Source organism: Dermacentor albipictus, chromosome 9, assembly GCF_038994185.2.
Source record: "Dermacentor albipictus isolate Rhodes 1998 colony chromosome 9, USDA_Dalb.pri_finalv2, whole genome shotgun sequence".
Taxonomy (NCBI): domain Eukaryota; kingdom Metazoa; phylum Arthropoda; class Arachnida; order Ixodida; family Ixodidae; genus Dermacentor; species Dermacentor albipictus.
The window spans coordinates 94,333,418-94,346,993 of NC_091829.1; the positions used below are offsets into that span (position 1 = coordinate 94,333,418).

At 46.8% G+C, this 13,576-nt stretch overlaps 1 protein-coding gene across 3 annotated transcripts in view; it reads right to left on the reverse strand.

Moving 5' to 3' along the window:
• The window catches only part of LOC139049501 (uncharacterized), a 125,135-nt gene that overhangs the window by 8,937 nt on the left and 102,622 nt on the right, over positions 1–13,576 (reverse strand). For all 3 annotated transcript variants that reach the window (XM_070525021.1, XM_070525019.1, XM_070525020.1), the window contains exons 13-15: positions 7,718–7,857; positions 4,390–4,504; positions 79–215 (exon numbers count right to left, since the gene is read on the reverse strand). In XM_070525021.1, coding sequence (XP_070381122.1) covers positions 79–215; positions 4,390–4,504; positions 7,718–7,857 — 392 coding nt within the window. The remainder of the gene's footprint in view (positions 1–78; positions 216–4,389; positions 4,505–7,717; positions 7,858–13,576) is intronic.

Here is a 13,576-nt window from a genome sequence, read left to right on the forward strand (position 1 = left end):
TCGCATTCTTCAGATACGCTGCTCGGAGGCCTTTAACGAGCAGCAGACTTCCGCTCGAGTGCGTCCGCTTAACCGCACCTCCGTGGGGTCCGCAGGCTGACCCGTGTTTCGTGTAGGTGTGCTTGACGACCTCCTTCAGCTTCGCGACCAGCTCGGCAAACTCTGCGCAGCCGATGGCGGAGGTCTCCACGCACAGGTAGAAGGTCTGCAGTGTTCTGCGTTGGAGAGAGAAAGAGAGAGACAGAGAGAGAGAGATAAGGGGAAAAAATGAGAATTTATGTTCTGAGGTTTCGCGCACCAAAGTCCTGCTCTTATTACGATTTACGCATCATAGTGGGGATAGCAAGGATAATATTTGACTACGTTGATTCCTTTTTGCGTCTTTTCAAGCGTGCACCCACGAATGATGATACACGATAGTTTTTTTTTTTTGCATCCCACCAAAATCAGAATGTGGCTGACGCGACCGGCATGAAATCCATGACCTCCCGCAGACACGATACCCGTTAAGCTTGAATTGAAATGTGGGGTTTCACGTGGGAAAACCACGATTTCATTATGAGGCATGCCGTAGTGAAGTACTCCGGATTAACTGTATACCACCGGTGGATCTTTAAGGTGCCCCCAATGCACGTGACACGGGCGTTTTTCTTTTTTTTTTCTTGCATAGCCACTAAGCTACCGCGGCGGGTGAGGAGAGGAACGGGAGAGGAGTTATCAATGGAGGGATCAAAGAAGTACTGACAGCCTTCTTTTTTCTTGTTATGCGCGCTTCCCCCGCGCAAGAGAATATGTCAGTTACCAGATATAAACTATGGGAAGCGCTTACAATAGCGACACGTGTACATTCTTTTTTTCCTGTGACCATTTCTCACCGACTAATCGTTGTTACAAAGCTATCGCTCGGTGCCAGATGCGCCTTTGCGTATTGAAACTTTCGCGAATGTGGTCGTCAATTCTGCAGCAAAAGAATGATGTTTATTCAGATTGCGTGCGCGACGTGAACAGTGGTGCATGTACAGCGCGGTTAAATGTTAAAGGGAACACTCTAATTTGCGGCTCTCACTCTCTCTTCGATTAAAACACGTTGGCGGGCTAATTGGTTTGAATTCACTATACAATGTCTAGGCGCGACTGAACAAGGACGTAGAAAGAAACGGATACACAGAGACAGCGCTAACCTTCAACCATAGATTTTATTTTCGCATGCATGGATAACTACCTACCGAACGAGAGGAAACAAACAAACAACAAAAACAACAGCAGCAACCCTTAAAAAAAATGTTCAGTGGTGCATGTCGATGACCCACACACGTGTCCCAGGCATGATCAAAACATGCACTGCAATAGTTACGACGATAAACCGAGGAATCGGGTCTTCTTTTCAGATAGCGACACTTATGGCTCGCTCACGGACCTTTCCTCTAATGCGCGCTGGGTAGCGATAAGGTTAGGTGTGATTACATTGTTCACTTAAAAGTTAAAACTAAAGGGTGGCGCGTGTTTCATGTGGTGCGCTCACACCTAGCATCCACCTAGTGACCGCAGGAAGGTCGTGAACCAGCGTAATATGACGTCATGAATCCGCCTCACGGGCTCGCACACAGAAAATGGTTTGTAGAATACATAGTAAATCAGTCCAAAGTAAATATTTAGGAAGCCCTGATCCTTGCCACAAGGTTATCAGTGGTATGTAGGGTATGGAACTTCATTTATCGCAAGGAAACGAGATTTAAAAAAAATGCTAGCAAAAAATGGCGTTGTCCACAACTGTGGATCATTTCTGCGTTCTAAAATTATAAGAAGCTACAGTTATGTGCATGCTCCGGCATGGATAGCGGTTAGTCTGCAATAAGCAGAATAATAACAAAAAGTTGCAAATACCAGATCACTACTCCCTTAGCCTACTATGTCTTTTGTGTGTTTATGACGCAAAGAAATGACGACCTAGAATAAATGCTGGCGTTCTAGGTGTAAAAAAAACGCGATCTGATAATGAGGCATGCCGTAGTAGTCGGATACTCCTGGAATAATTTTTCACCATCTGAGGTTCTTTAAGGTACACCCAAATCTGAGTGGACGAGCGTTCTCGCGTTTTTACTCCACGTAAATGTGGTCTCTGAAGCAGGGTTCGACCCCAGGATCTCGAGATCAGCTGCTCCACGCTATAATCACTAAAATTGTATGCGTGATGATTGCTAATGGGACTTTCTTGACACGGGGCGTTAAGAAATATAGCCACGTGGGCTGCGTGAGCGAACCAGCTTTAACACCAAAATAGCAGTCCACCATCGTGCTTATTTCTGTATTGTAAGCTTACCTTACCCTCTGTAACGACCTGCTTCTATCAATCACTTTCCTCCTTTCTTTTTACCTGTAGCGGGGTGGAACGTTTCTAAACTCTAGTCTCTCTTGCTTATTGTGCTGCTGACCAGTTACTGCTTCCATCAGCTTTGAAATCCGGCATTCTGTAAGGTGCACTTCTATTACGATGCTGGCTGGGTTAATGTCTTGGCTTTTTCATTACAACGCGCCGCGTCGGCTCCGGTTTTCTTTCTGCAATGGCTACACGCTTCGTCCTGCTGTAAATATTTGCTTTTCAATGTTTTTTTTCTCTCTCTGAATCATGGTTACAGGTAAGAGAAAACTTTAGCTCTGGAGCTCCTTTAATTTTTTATCTCACCTCATTTTTTGGGGTGTGTAACGTCTTCCTATATCATTTAAACTCTACATCTTGCACTTACGTTTGACCTTTTCCATGGCCCTCATGCCCTAACGGTCCCTTAAGGCACTCAAGTAAATCAATAAATGAATTAATAAATACGAACAAAGAAATCTTTTCGCTCGGCAACCACTGCGCCGATTTTTACGAGTGTTATTGCATTTGAAAGAATTTAAAACCAAGTGCGTCTAGGAAGTGTATTCTTAATTTATGCCATAAATTAAAACAAATTCTTGAAAATCAAATACAAGGAAAAGAAACAGACGCAAGTATTCAGTTTACAAATTCGTAACTCACAAATAAAACACGAAATACCAGTTATGTGAACCGCACCTCAGTATACACCACAAGCAGGCACAATTGATGTAATATTCACCGCTCTCAAATATATGTCGATCCTCAAAACGATCGAGTAACAACGTAAGAGGTGACCGAGAAAACCACAGCAGGTGTCAAAACGTCTCCAGCGTCCTGATGTCATGACTGTCTACATTGTGACGTCGCGGCACAGTAGAAACGAAACCGAAACTGACCGTCGAAACGCTATTACAATGTCTTATTTAGGACACTCTTCGGCCTCGCGAATAGTTTTTCTGTAGTTTAGTGGTTTTAGGGCCTTCACTTAGGGCCCCTCACCAGATCTGGCCATTTTGAGCTGACAAGCGCAGAGCATAGATTGCGTGGGAACGATCGAGTCTGCAAAGTATTACATCCCTACGCGCCATGGAAGGATCTGAAATTTCAAACCGAACGCCGTTTTTCCTTCTCCTCGCGGCCGCCGCACTTCAAACCGGAGGATGACGTACTCGCGTCCCTGCGCCTACGTACTCGAGTCTGCAGTGTGACGTCGCCCGTGGTGACATGTGACTTCCAGAATTATTCAAGGCACCATCTATAACTTGTGTGGTCTGTTGCTTGAATTGACGAATTGAAGTTTAGAAAAATAATAAAACACACAAACGGAATGTCTTCATGTCTTTTTGTTTTACTTCGTACCGAAGCAAGGGAGATGTATTTCCGTTCCGTCTGCTTGTTCCCACGGTCGTACAGTCACGTGCACAGGTACCAGAACTATGCCATTTTCTGCCGTGTTGCAGCGCGTGATGGTGCTCTGCGATCCGCTTCTTCTGCGTCAGTATTCGTGCAGCAGGGAATTATACCGCAAGTCATGTGTCCTTGTGCACAGTGTGCAAAATCGTGCGCTCCGCAAACGAGACAACAGCTTTCGTGCGATGCTGTCTGCGGAAGTGCGTAGCGCAGAAAAAAAAAGCGAGAAAAAAAATGAAGGCAGGGCCCGTGGCGTATGCGTCACGAGATCCTCGAGGTCCGCTATGGGAGAACGCAGGGAAGGAATTTCGCTTGCGGAGGCGAGACGGGGCGAGTGGAGAGAGCGTCTTGCTTGGCAGTGGAGACCGCCTGCTGAAATTACGGGTTCGCGGCACTGAAATATCTCTGTGTCGGCTATTAATGAGCCAATTCGAACATTTTTGCGGCAGAACGCTCCCTAGAGGACGTGTAACAACTTCCAGTGTATAACCAAAATTTGCAATGGGGCCTGGTGAGGGGCCCTTTATCGTGAGAAACTCAAAAGGCGAAAATGTCACGTCGGTTAAAAAAGAAAGTCGTATCGCCACAGCGCCCCTCCGTGGGACCCGCTCGTAACGTACTCGCACACTCCGGGCTGGGCCATGCGGTACCACAGGTAGACATTGCGGCGTGACTGGTAGTAGGTGGTGCCGCAGGAAAAGAAGGCCTTCATCAGGTGCAGCTTGGTGCACGGCTCTGAAAGACACAAGACAGGCCGCGTTCGGCAAAAACACTTGTGCTGCATACTGCGGGCGGCGAGATGGACGGGCGTAACATCAGGTGAGTATGCTGACACGCAGGCACACACACACACACACACACACACACACACACACACACACACACACACACACACACACACACACACACACACACACACACACACACACACACACACACACACACACACACACACACACACACACACACACACACACACACACACACACACACACACACACACACACACACACACACATACACACACACACACACACACACACACACACGCACGCACGCACGCACACACACACACACACACACATACATACATACATACATACATACATACATACATACATACATACATACATACATACATACATACATACATACATACATACATACATACATACATACATACATACATACACAGTGCAGCTGACGGTGTTCTGTTCCGGACAACCGTCAATTCGACTTCGCTACTTGGAGTACAGGAAGTATGTCGAGTTAGCTCCTGAACAACGACTTCCAATGTGGCGAACGCGGTTTAAATCGTGGATTCCGGAGCTCAAAGCGGTGCGACGTAGCGGTAACGCATTTCTCTCGCATTTACCGCTAGATCATTGCTGAATTTTTAAAGCGAAGCTTGCATTGGCATTGCATTACATTGCATTCACAAGTTTCGGCGGTCATGTAGTCATTAAAAAATCCAGTTGCTCCAAGAGCACAGCAGCTGAGGGAAAACGCACATTAGAGGGCGGTTTCATTGGTTGCGCGCGTGGCGTGAGCTCGCCGCCAATCAGAGTCGTTTCGCTTCCACCGGGAAGGGAAGGGGTGGGAAAGGGTTTCGAGCGCTCTGCGCCGGCTTCGTTTCCGTTCACGTCAGTCTCGGAAAACGCATGGGACAGCCATGCGAAGACTGCCCTTAGGAACGGGCAGTCTTCGACGAGTGGCGGCGAGAACTCGCCCGTGAAAGGCCTAGCCGATCGAGGCCATATGAGCTGCCCTAGCCCAGGCAATCCGACAGCGACGAGAAGATCCCGACTTGAGGGAGCGGGAGGCCGAAGAAATCCGGCACCATTACGTGTGGGTTACTTAGCCATGACGAAGTTCAAATGCACGCCAGGACAAGCTTCGCTTACCTCCCATTTTCGGGTAGAGGAAGGGTTGGTCATTTTTTTCCCAACAGAACGATTAAACAAACAGTGGCAGAACAGACAGAATAATCACTAGGGTAACTACTAGTTGTTGGCTTCCAGGAAATGAGAAGTTTATATATATATATATATACAGTTGAATAAACGAAGGAGCACACTCACGAAAATTGCATTTTTGATGTTTTAACGTTCGTCAGAATACACCCAAAGCATGGCGGGTACCTGCATCCGCGACAATGATCATCTAGATGCTTATATATATATATAAGCATCTAGAGTGCCGATGGCGGGGATTCATCTAGATGATCATTGTTGCGGAAGCAGGTGCCCACCATGCTTTGGGTTAACACGTTTTCTTTCACGGTATCCACAAGCGATTGAAAGAGAGATTATGTGTACGGCGTGGCACCAGAACGGGATAGGTACGCTTAATGCCGTTTGTGACCTTGTCACTAAAAGAGACAAAATTTCTGCAGTCTTTTGACCTGCTTGCATGTGTGAAGTGTCTGCAGTTCTTTTATCGGTAGCTTCGATGTAACACGATGCTCGTGAATTCAAACGCAGAAAATTCCGAAACTATATACTTCTATGTGTTAGTACGATGTCAGTTTCACATGCAAATATAACAGTGGCTTAAGAAAACCTCTGAAAAGCGCACTTGGGACTCCACCATGCCTAGAAATCGAGTAGCGAGCGATTACAGGTCACACTTGTATGTAAACTACGTGTAAAATTAGTTCGTTGCTGTTCGCGTTTCACTTTAGGAGCTATTTACTCATGCTGTGTATGCTTGACTGCATTTTATTTGTTCGACGTACCGAAGGAAGCGATCGGTCATGCTTATGTTACAGCGTTGCAACTTGGATCTTCCTGAGGTACGTAGAAAGAAATATATACGGAAGGTATAGGAATATAGGCTGAAGGTATAGGCTGAAGGATTGATAAGCTCAAATATCTACATGTTTCAGGCAAAAGAAACCCGCGAACTAACCACGACTACGTCATAACGCCGTACCGTACCAACAGTGATATCCCGATACTCATTTTTTCCGGACGCGATAGAAATGTGGAACCAATAGCCAAACGCTATTGTTAGCCTAAAAGATGTCACCGACATTTAAAATGATACTGAGGCGTATTTTCGGGAGTTTTCAATTTAGTTTTGAAGTGCCAAGTGGTATGTGCGACTTGATGTTCATTGTGCGTATTTTGATAAACGTCAGATGTGTGCTGAACAGCATTCAAGTGAACATCTTATTCACTGTGAATTGACAAGTGTTAAGCAAATTTCCGTACATTGACATTATCCATATTTGATGTATGTAATTGTATTGTCCTCGCTGTTATGACCCTCTATGAGGGTTGAAAGTATTAAATAATAAATAAATAAATAAAATGTTTTTTTTTTCGCATTATTAATCGCGGCAGGAGCATGCGAGTCACCCGAAACAGAACGTATTCTACTAGATGTGTTTTGTCTGGGGCTCTTTCGAAATTATCGATCATCCTGATACTCGAACAAACTGTGATTGTAAAGCATACTCGTCAGACAAAAAAAAATTAAAAGAAGTAGACAGCACTTAGTGTTCTTAATTTGAGTGCACATATTCACAGCATTACTAACACATGTACTTTTTACCGCGCATAGATGATGCGCTTGACTGTGTCCACAGCGCAAAGCATTTATCGTCTACTTATCTGGCTATTGGCAAGTGGCTGTGGATTGCATGGACTGCATTTGTGGCACCTGATGAGGGCTCTACCAATTGATAGTTATGCATTTTGTTTTCTGCAATGCGCCAGCTACATTTGAGCGCATGATGGATTCGCTCAATCGACGCCCCAAAACGGTCCACCGGCTAAGGATACCTCGATGACGTCTTTTCGAAAGACATTTGCCACCCGTCTAAGGCGCCTTCCTCAGTGCCATTCCTTAGGCGTTCCGCAACGCAGGTTTCCAGCTAAACACGAGCTTTGACTTCGTTCCTCTCCACTGTTTCCTTAGCTTATTGCGGCTGCATGCACTCACCGCTTGCGTTGTAACCTTTGCACCGCTCCTCGTAGCCTAACGTAAGCACCGTGGTGAAGTGATTGAGATTCGCTTCGATGTCGCTCACTGTGCGGCACTGTATGAGCAGTTCCAGGCACACCAGGAAATCCTTGTAGTGCCTGCAACATCAGCACGGTCAGCACAATGGTTATATAGAACTTCGAGAACCATAGCAACAAAGGGGCGCTCCCTTTCGAAGTTGATGTGTGCGATGTTGTATACATCTTCGCATAACATTCTAAACGTATCTTGCTCGTCTCGACCACTGACCACTTAACGGTTAGCAGCTGCAGCTTGCTAGCTGACCGATGAGCCCGCTCAAACTACAATGTTAAATATTAGTTCATTGATTTCCTTAATCAGCGACAAATTGTCGTGTATCACCCGTCCCCCCGTGGTCGGCATCGCCGATCGGCATGTTTCCGAAGGAACTGTGCTGATATTTCAGAACGACTGTCTTTTTATTACTTTATACAGTTTTCAGTTACATTAAATGACTAACTGCTCGGGCACTATACTTACTGTCCCCGCAATAGAACGGTGGCGCAATTTGTCATCGTAACGGCAAAACACAGCACTCGGTGACAGACGGCACCACCACTTAGTAGCAGAGAAATATGCATCTTCTCAGCCTTGTCGCCGCAGGGGACGCACACCTGTCATTGCCTGGGGTTGGCGTTGCTTCAGGCTGCCTGAGCCAGCATATGCGCCCCCCTTTGATCATTAATCAACACGCGGCCGAAGGCGTCAAATCGGTTTCACCACAGGTGCGGAGTTTTTTTCGAGGTCTGCCACAAATTTCCATTTCACTTAAACTACATCATCGTCCGACACGGCTCAACACAGCACCGCACAACATACGGTGAATCGGCACGTACGCACAGCCATCTGCAACACTGCTACAGTTGTTCCGGTCATCGCGGCTTTTCTCTACGGCAACAAGCGCTATAGCTAAATATCCTCGTTACCACAAATATACGCCGTCAAGCACGTCATTCCTTAATAAATTGAATCGGCTTCTTTGACTATAGGCAGATTAAAGCTAGTAACTATCTCTACTATTTACCCGTCTTAGAGCGCGACTTTTATGCGTCCGTTCCTGCGGCGAGCGTCGGCGTCGTACCTCGTAACCGAGCTATTGAGCACAGCGAGAGATGAAAGCGAACGAAGAGCGCAGCGGGAGATACAAGACAGCGATAGCGAACAGAATGCGAGGAGGAAAGCGGAGGAGGACGGTGCAGCGGAACCACGAGGTGGAAAACGGAGGAGGATGGCAGGGCTAAAGCGCGAGAGGAAAAGCGTAGTGCCCCGCAAGACGGGCTGTGCAGCGACGATGGCTGTGAGATGGCGCCAGAGTAGCGCGCGTCGTCTAGTAACGAAACAAAGCGCTGCATGAGCGGAGGGGGGTCCGCCTGCACCGGCTGCTGCGAATCTCGCTCACGCGTCACCCACGCGCTGCATCTCGTGATCTCCCAATTAGCGAGGCAGTAGCGTAACACTTCACTCCATTTTCAACGTGCCGCACGAGATATTGTTTCGCGCCAGCCAATATATCGAAATATAGAAACACGTACAGAGCTGCACTCAAATTTCTCACTACGGCTTATTGTAATCGTCAATGAATATTTATACCCAAATTTACCCCCCTAATTGCACGTGCTCCTGCGCAACCCAGCTAAGGGTTGCGCTCCTGGCCGAATGCCAACCAGCGCTGTCATATGTACGTGTTGTGACGGCGATCTCTATGGCGTCTGAAGGTTTAGATGCCGTTGTAGACGGCTGCGTCGTGTTGCTCAGCAACACGGGCTGCTAGCTTTGGGCCGCGTATGTCGCATGTGCGCCGCTCTTCTTGCACGGGTAACACACGTTTCAATGCGCATAATTTTACACCTATTTGTAACTGCTTTCACTGTTTATGTCCCAATCAAGAAAGTGCTGCTTTTGTGGTAACTTACCCTTTATTCATAAATGCATCTTAGCTTGAAGCCCACACGTGACTTGATTTAAATGACGCCTGTCGTGAACGCACCGAAGAAAACGCCATGGGGTATTGGGCACGTTCACACGAGGCGTCATTTATATTAGGCCAAGCATAGGCTTTAAGTTAAGACGCATATCTGAATACGTGGGTTAGTTCGGTTCAGAAATAAAATATTCCTGCAAGGCTCCTTGCACAATATATTGCACATCACCTTCAACTATCTTTCTTTTTTTTTCAAAATTCACTGCGTTGTGATTACTTAAAATATTCATTCTGTAATATAAACGGTATGAAACCTTGTACACATGGAGCTGTACTTAAGTGGTTTACTCGTAGGCCTGGCATCCACTTTTGGGAAAATCGACACTAAATTGATCCAAACCTCCGTGTTGTCACAGGCGGCAGAGAGAAACTTTTAGGTGCGTTTAGAATTCTTTAATATTATATGAAAATCCAGGATGAAGCTGCAACAAGGCAATGACGGCACGTAGTTCATACTTCCTCTGCGTACTTAGGCAATTAAATAAAGTTTTTACCACAGTAAACACGAGGAGGTGGTCACTTCTACGTCCATGGGGATGCACCTTGTGGCAACTAACCTTAGATATTTCAATTTTTTGAAAAATGTTTGCCACTTTCCTAACACACAAGCAAGCAGTAAAAAGTAGACTGAAGAGCGATTATGTCCCATAGCTTTATTGGGATCTCAGGAAGTGTTGGAACCACTGTTAGTGGATCTTCACTAAGCAAGTATGGCGATGTTTGAAGAATGGATGCGTCAATCGCTTGTTATGCAATGGAATGCTCGAGTTCTACGTGGTCGTTTGTTCGATTTCCGACAGCGGGTGGTTAAGTACCAGTTTTCAGCTATTGTTATCTGTGAACCTAATACGGATTCTTCTTTCCGTATTTCTCGATAAGTCCAGATGTGGTCTCGCAACGACCAAGCCTCAAGCAAAGTGTTAGCTTGTATTCGTCACGATCTGGTGTATTTCAGACATGACGTCCCATCGCATACTACTAATGATTGCGTGTGCCTTACCATAAAACACAGATGTCGCACGGTTACAGTGATTGGAGGATACATCCACCCAAGAGCGAGGATCGATTGCTCGCACCTGATGTCTCTGCTGCAAGCATCGCAAGGTCCTCATATTGTGATTGTTGACTTTAACGCGCACCATCCCGTGTGGGGTAGCACTTCGATGAATTCTCGTGGCAAATATTTGGCCGACTTCATGTGTAGTCAGGGACTAAATGTGCTCAATGACGGGTCTCCTACCTTTATTTGTGGCACGTCTTACAGCAGTTGTCTTGACCTAACGTTTATATCAAAGAGCCTTACGTCTTCAGCATGCTGGGCGACAGATCTAGACTCATGGTAGTGACCACCGCCCCACTTACGTTCACTTTAGCTGGTTTCGCCGTTCAGCCTCACGTTGCATTCGTCAAACAGACTTGATTTTATTTAAGACCTCTGTCGACACAGGTCTTACAGGTCGACACAGGTCGACAGGCCTGTCAGAGTATGACATCTCCATCCGAAATAGAGGACATCATCGCCTCCACACTGCAGGACAAAACGAGAGAATTTAGCGTGCCGAGGCACAGATCATCGGTCGACATACAATATGAGGCCCTTCGTGCAATCCGTCGCCGCGCGGAACGGCGATACAGAACAAAGTCCCCGTCAGATCTTTCAAGCAGTCGTCGAGCTCAACGACATGTTCTTCGACATCTGGAGAAGCTCGGCAGACAGCGTTAGAGGACAGTCTGTGGATCCCTAGATTCAGGACAGCCTCTATCTAAGATCTGGCGGGTCATACGAAGTATCCAGGCAACTCCACAACAACGACACCCATTCGGTGCGGTGGCCTTACATCAACGCCGGACCGAGTTGGAGGTAGCAGAGGACTACTGTAAAATCATTGTGGACGCATCTAATGCAGTGACTTCATCCTTTGTCACTATCGCGCCCCCATCACCTGATGAACCACTCGAAGTACCGCTTACGATGCAAGAGCTTGACGCTGCGATTTCGGTTTCTCGACGCTCATCGGCACCAGCACCAGACGGAATCCCATACGCTGCACTCTGCCATCTTGGCACCAGAATCACGACGTCTTCTTCTATCTTTTTATAATACGACGTGGGAAACAGGAAATGTTCCAGATAGTTGGAAATGCAAGTCGCGTTGTAGCGCTGCTTAAGCCAGGGAAGTGGCCTAACGAGCTTTCCTCTTACAGACCGATCGCCTTAACCAGTTGCGTCGGCAAAGTAAAGGAAAGAATGGTCTTGTCAAAGCTGGAATGGTTTCTAGAGAAAAATAATTGCTTTCCTCATTTTATGCACGGATTTAGAAGAAACCGTTCTTGCAATGACGGAGTTATCGACTTGGTATCCATTGTTGAACAGGAAAGAAGTCGCCGTTGGTTAGTTGGAGCTGTTTTTCTGGATATTAAGGGTGCATACGACAATGTACTCCATTATGCAATCCTTGTTGCACTGGAAGATATAGACGTCGGTGGCCGGCTATATGCATAGATTGTTAGCTGTCTCAGTGGCCGCACGGTGTATATGTCGACAAGTGATGGCGACAACGGACAGTATCATATACATCGAGGTGTTCCACGAGGGGGAGTTTTCAGTGCGACTCTTTTCATTGTTGCATTGATCGGCCTTGCATCTGAACTTCCTAGCACGGTGAAGATTAGCACATATGCGGACGACATATGCGTATGGGCATCTGGAGCCACCCGTCCCCAAATGCGTACTAGGTTTCACCGTGCAGTGACAATCACAACTAAGTATATGCAGCGTCAAGGCCTCAAACTCTCAATAGAAAAATGATCCATTATTACATTCACGCGAAAACAAATGTCCAGGTATCCGATAATCGTTAACGGAGTAGTGATATGTACGGTTACACACCACAGATTTCTTGGCGTAGTCATAAGACCGGGGATTACCTTGGTCAAGACATGTCGCCGCACTGATGTCAAAGCTGAAGAGTTTTGTTCACGTCCTTCGCGTCGTTGCAGGAACAAGATGGGGCCCCTCCGAGTCGTCATTACTCCAATTGTACCAAGCACTATTCGTAGGGTATATGAGGTACAGCATGCCGGCACTCTCAAGCATGGGACTTAGCTGTGTGCGCGCGCTGGAGAGCATTCAAGCTCAAGCATAGCGCACATGTTTGGGCCTACCACGATGCACGTCAACCAATGGAACAATAGAGGAAGCTCGTGCTTGTCCTATTGGGGTATACCTGCCCTGCGAGCTTCTTCGAATGTACCTTCGCGTGTTGACCCGACACATGCACCATCCTCTGTCATCGCTACCTGCCACCCACCCAGGTTCCAGCTTTTCAAGGACGATATTGCGTCATCAGAGTGTTCTGCCGTAAAGATTTTCTCCCGCCGGTATTCTGAAAACACCACCGCGGGTTCTGCCTAAACCTGTCGTTACATTTCAGATCCCTGGAATTACTAAAAATTAATCCGTCGCGTCTATTGGCCTCAGGCAACTCACCCTGTTGCACATTTCTGCAGAGTACGGAGATACTGTACACGTGTACACCGATGGCTCTGTCACACCATATGCCTCCACTGCAGCCTTCGTCATTTCACATATTATCATCCCTCGGCAGTTTAAACTAGACCATACATCAGTCTCAACATTAACTAGCTCAACATCAACTGCCGCAGAACGTGTTGCTATCCGGGAGGCACTTCGATTTCTCTCCGAGGAGCCTCCCCACGCATGGACAATATTCTGCTATTGCAAGCCACCTCTTCAAACGATTGACTGTGTCCTCAGATGGGGCCCGCAGTATTCCATGGCTATGGTATATAAAT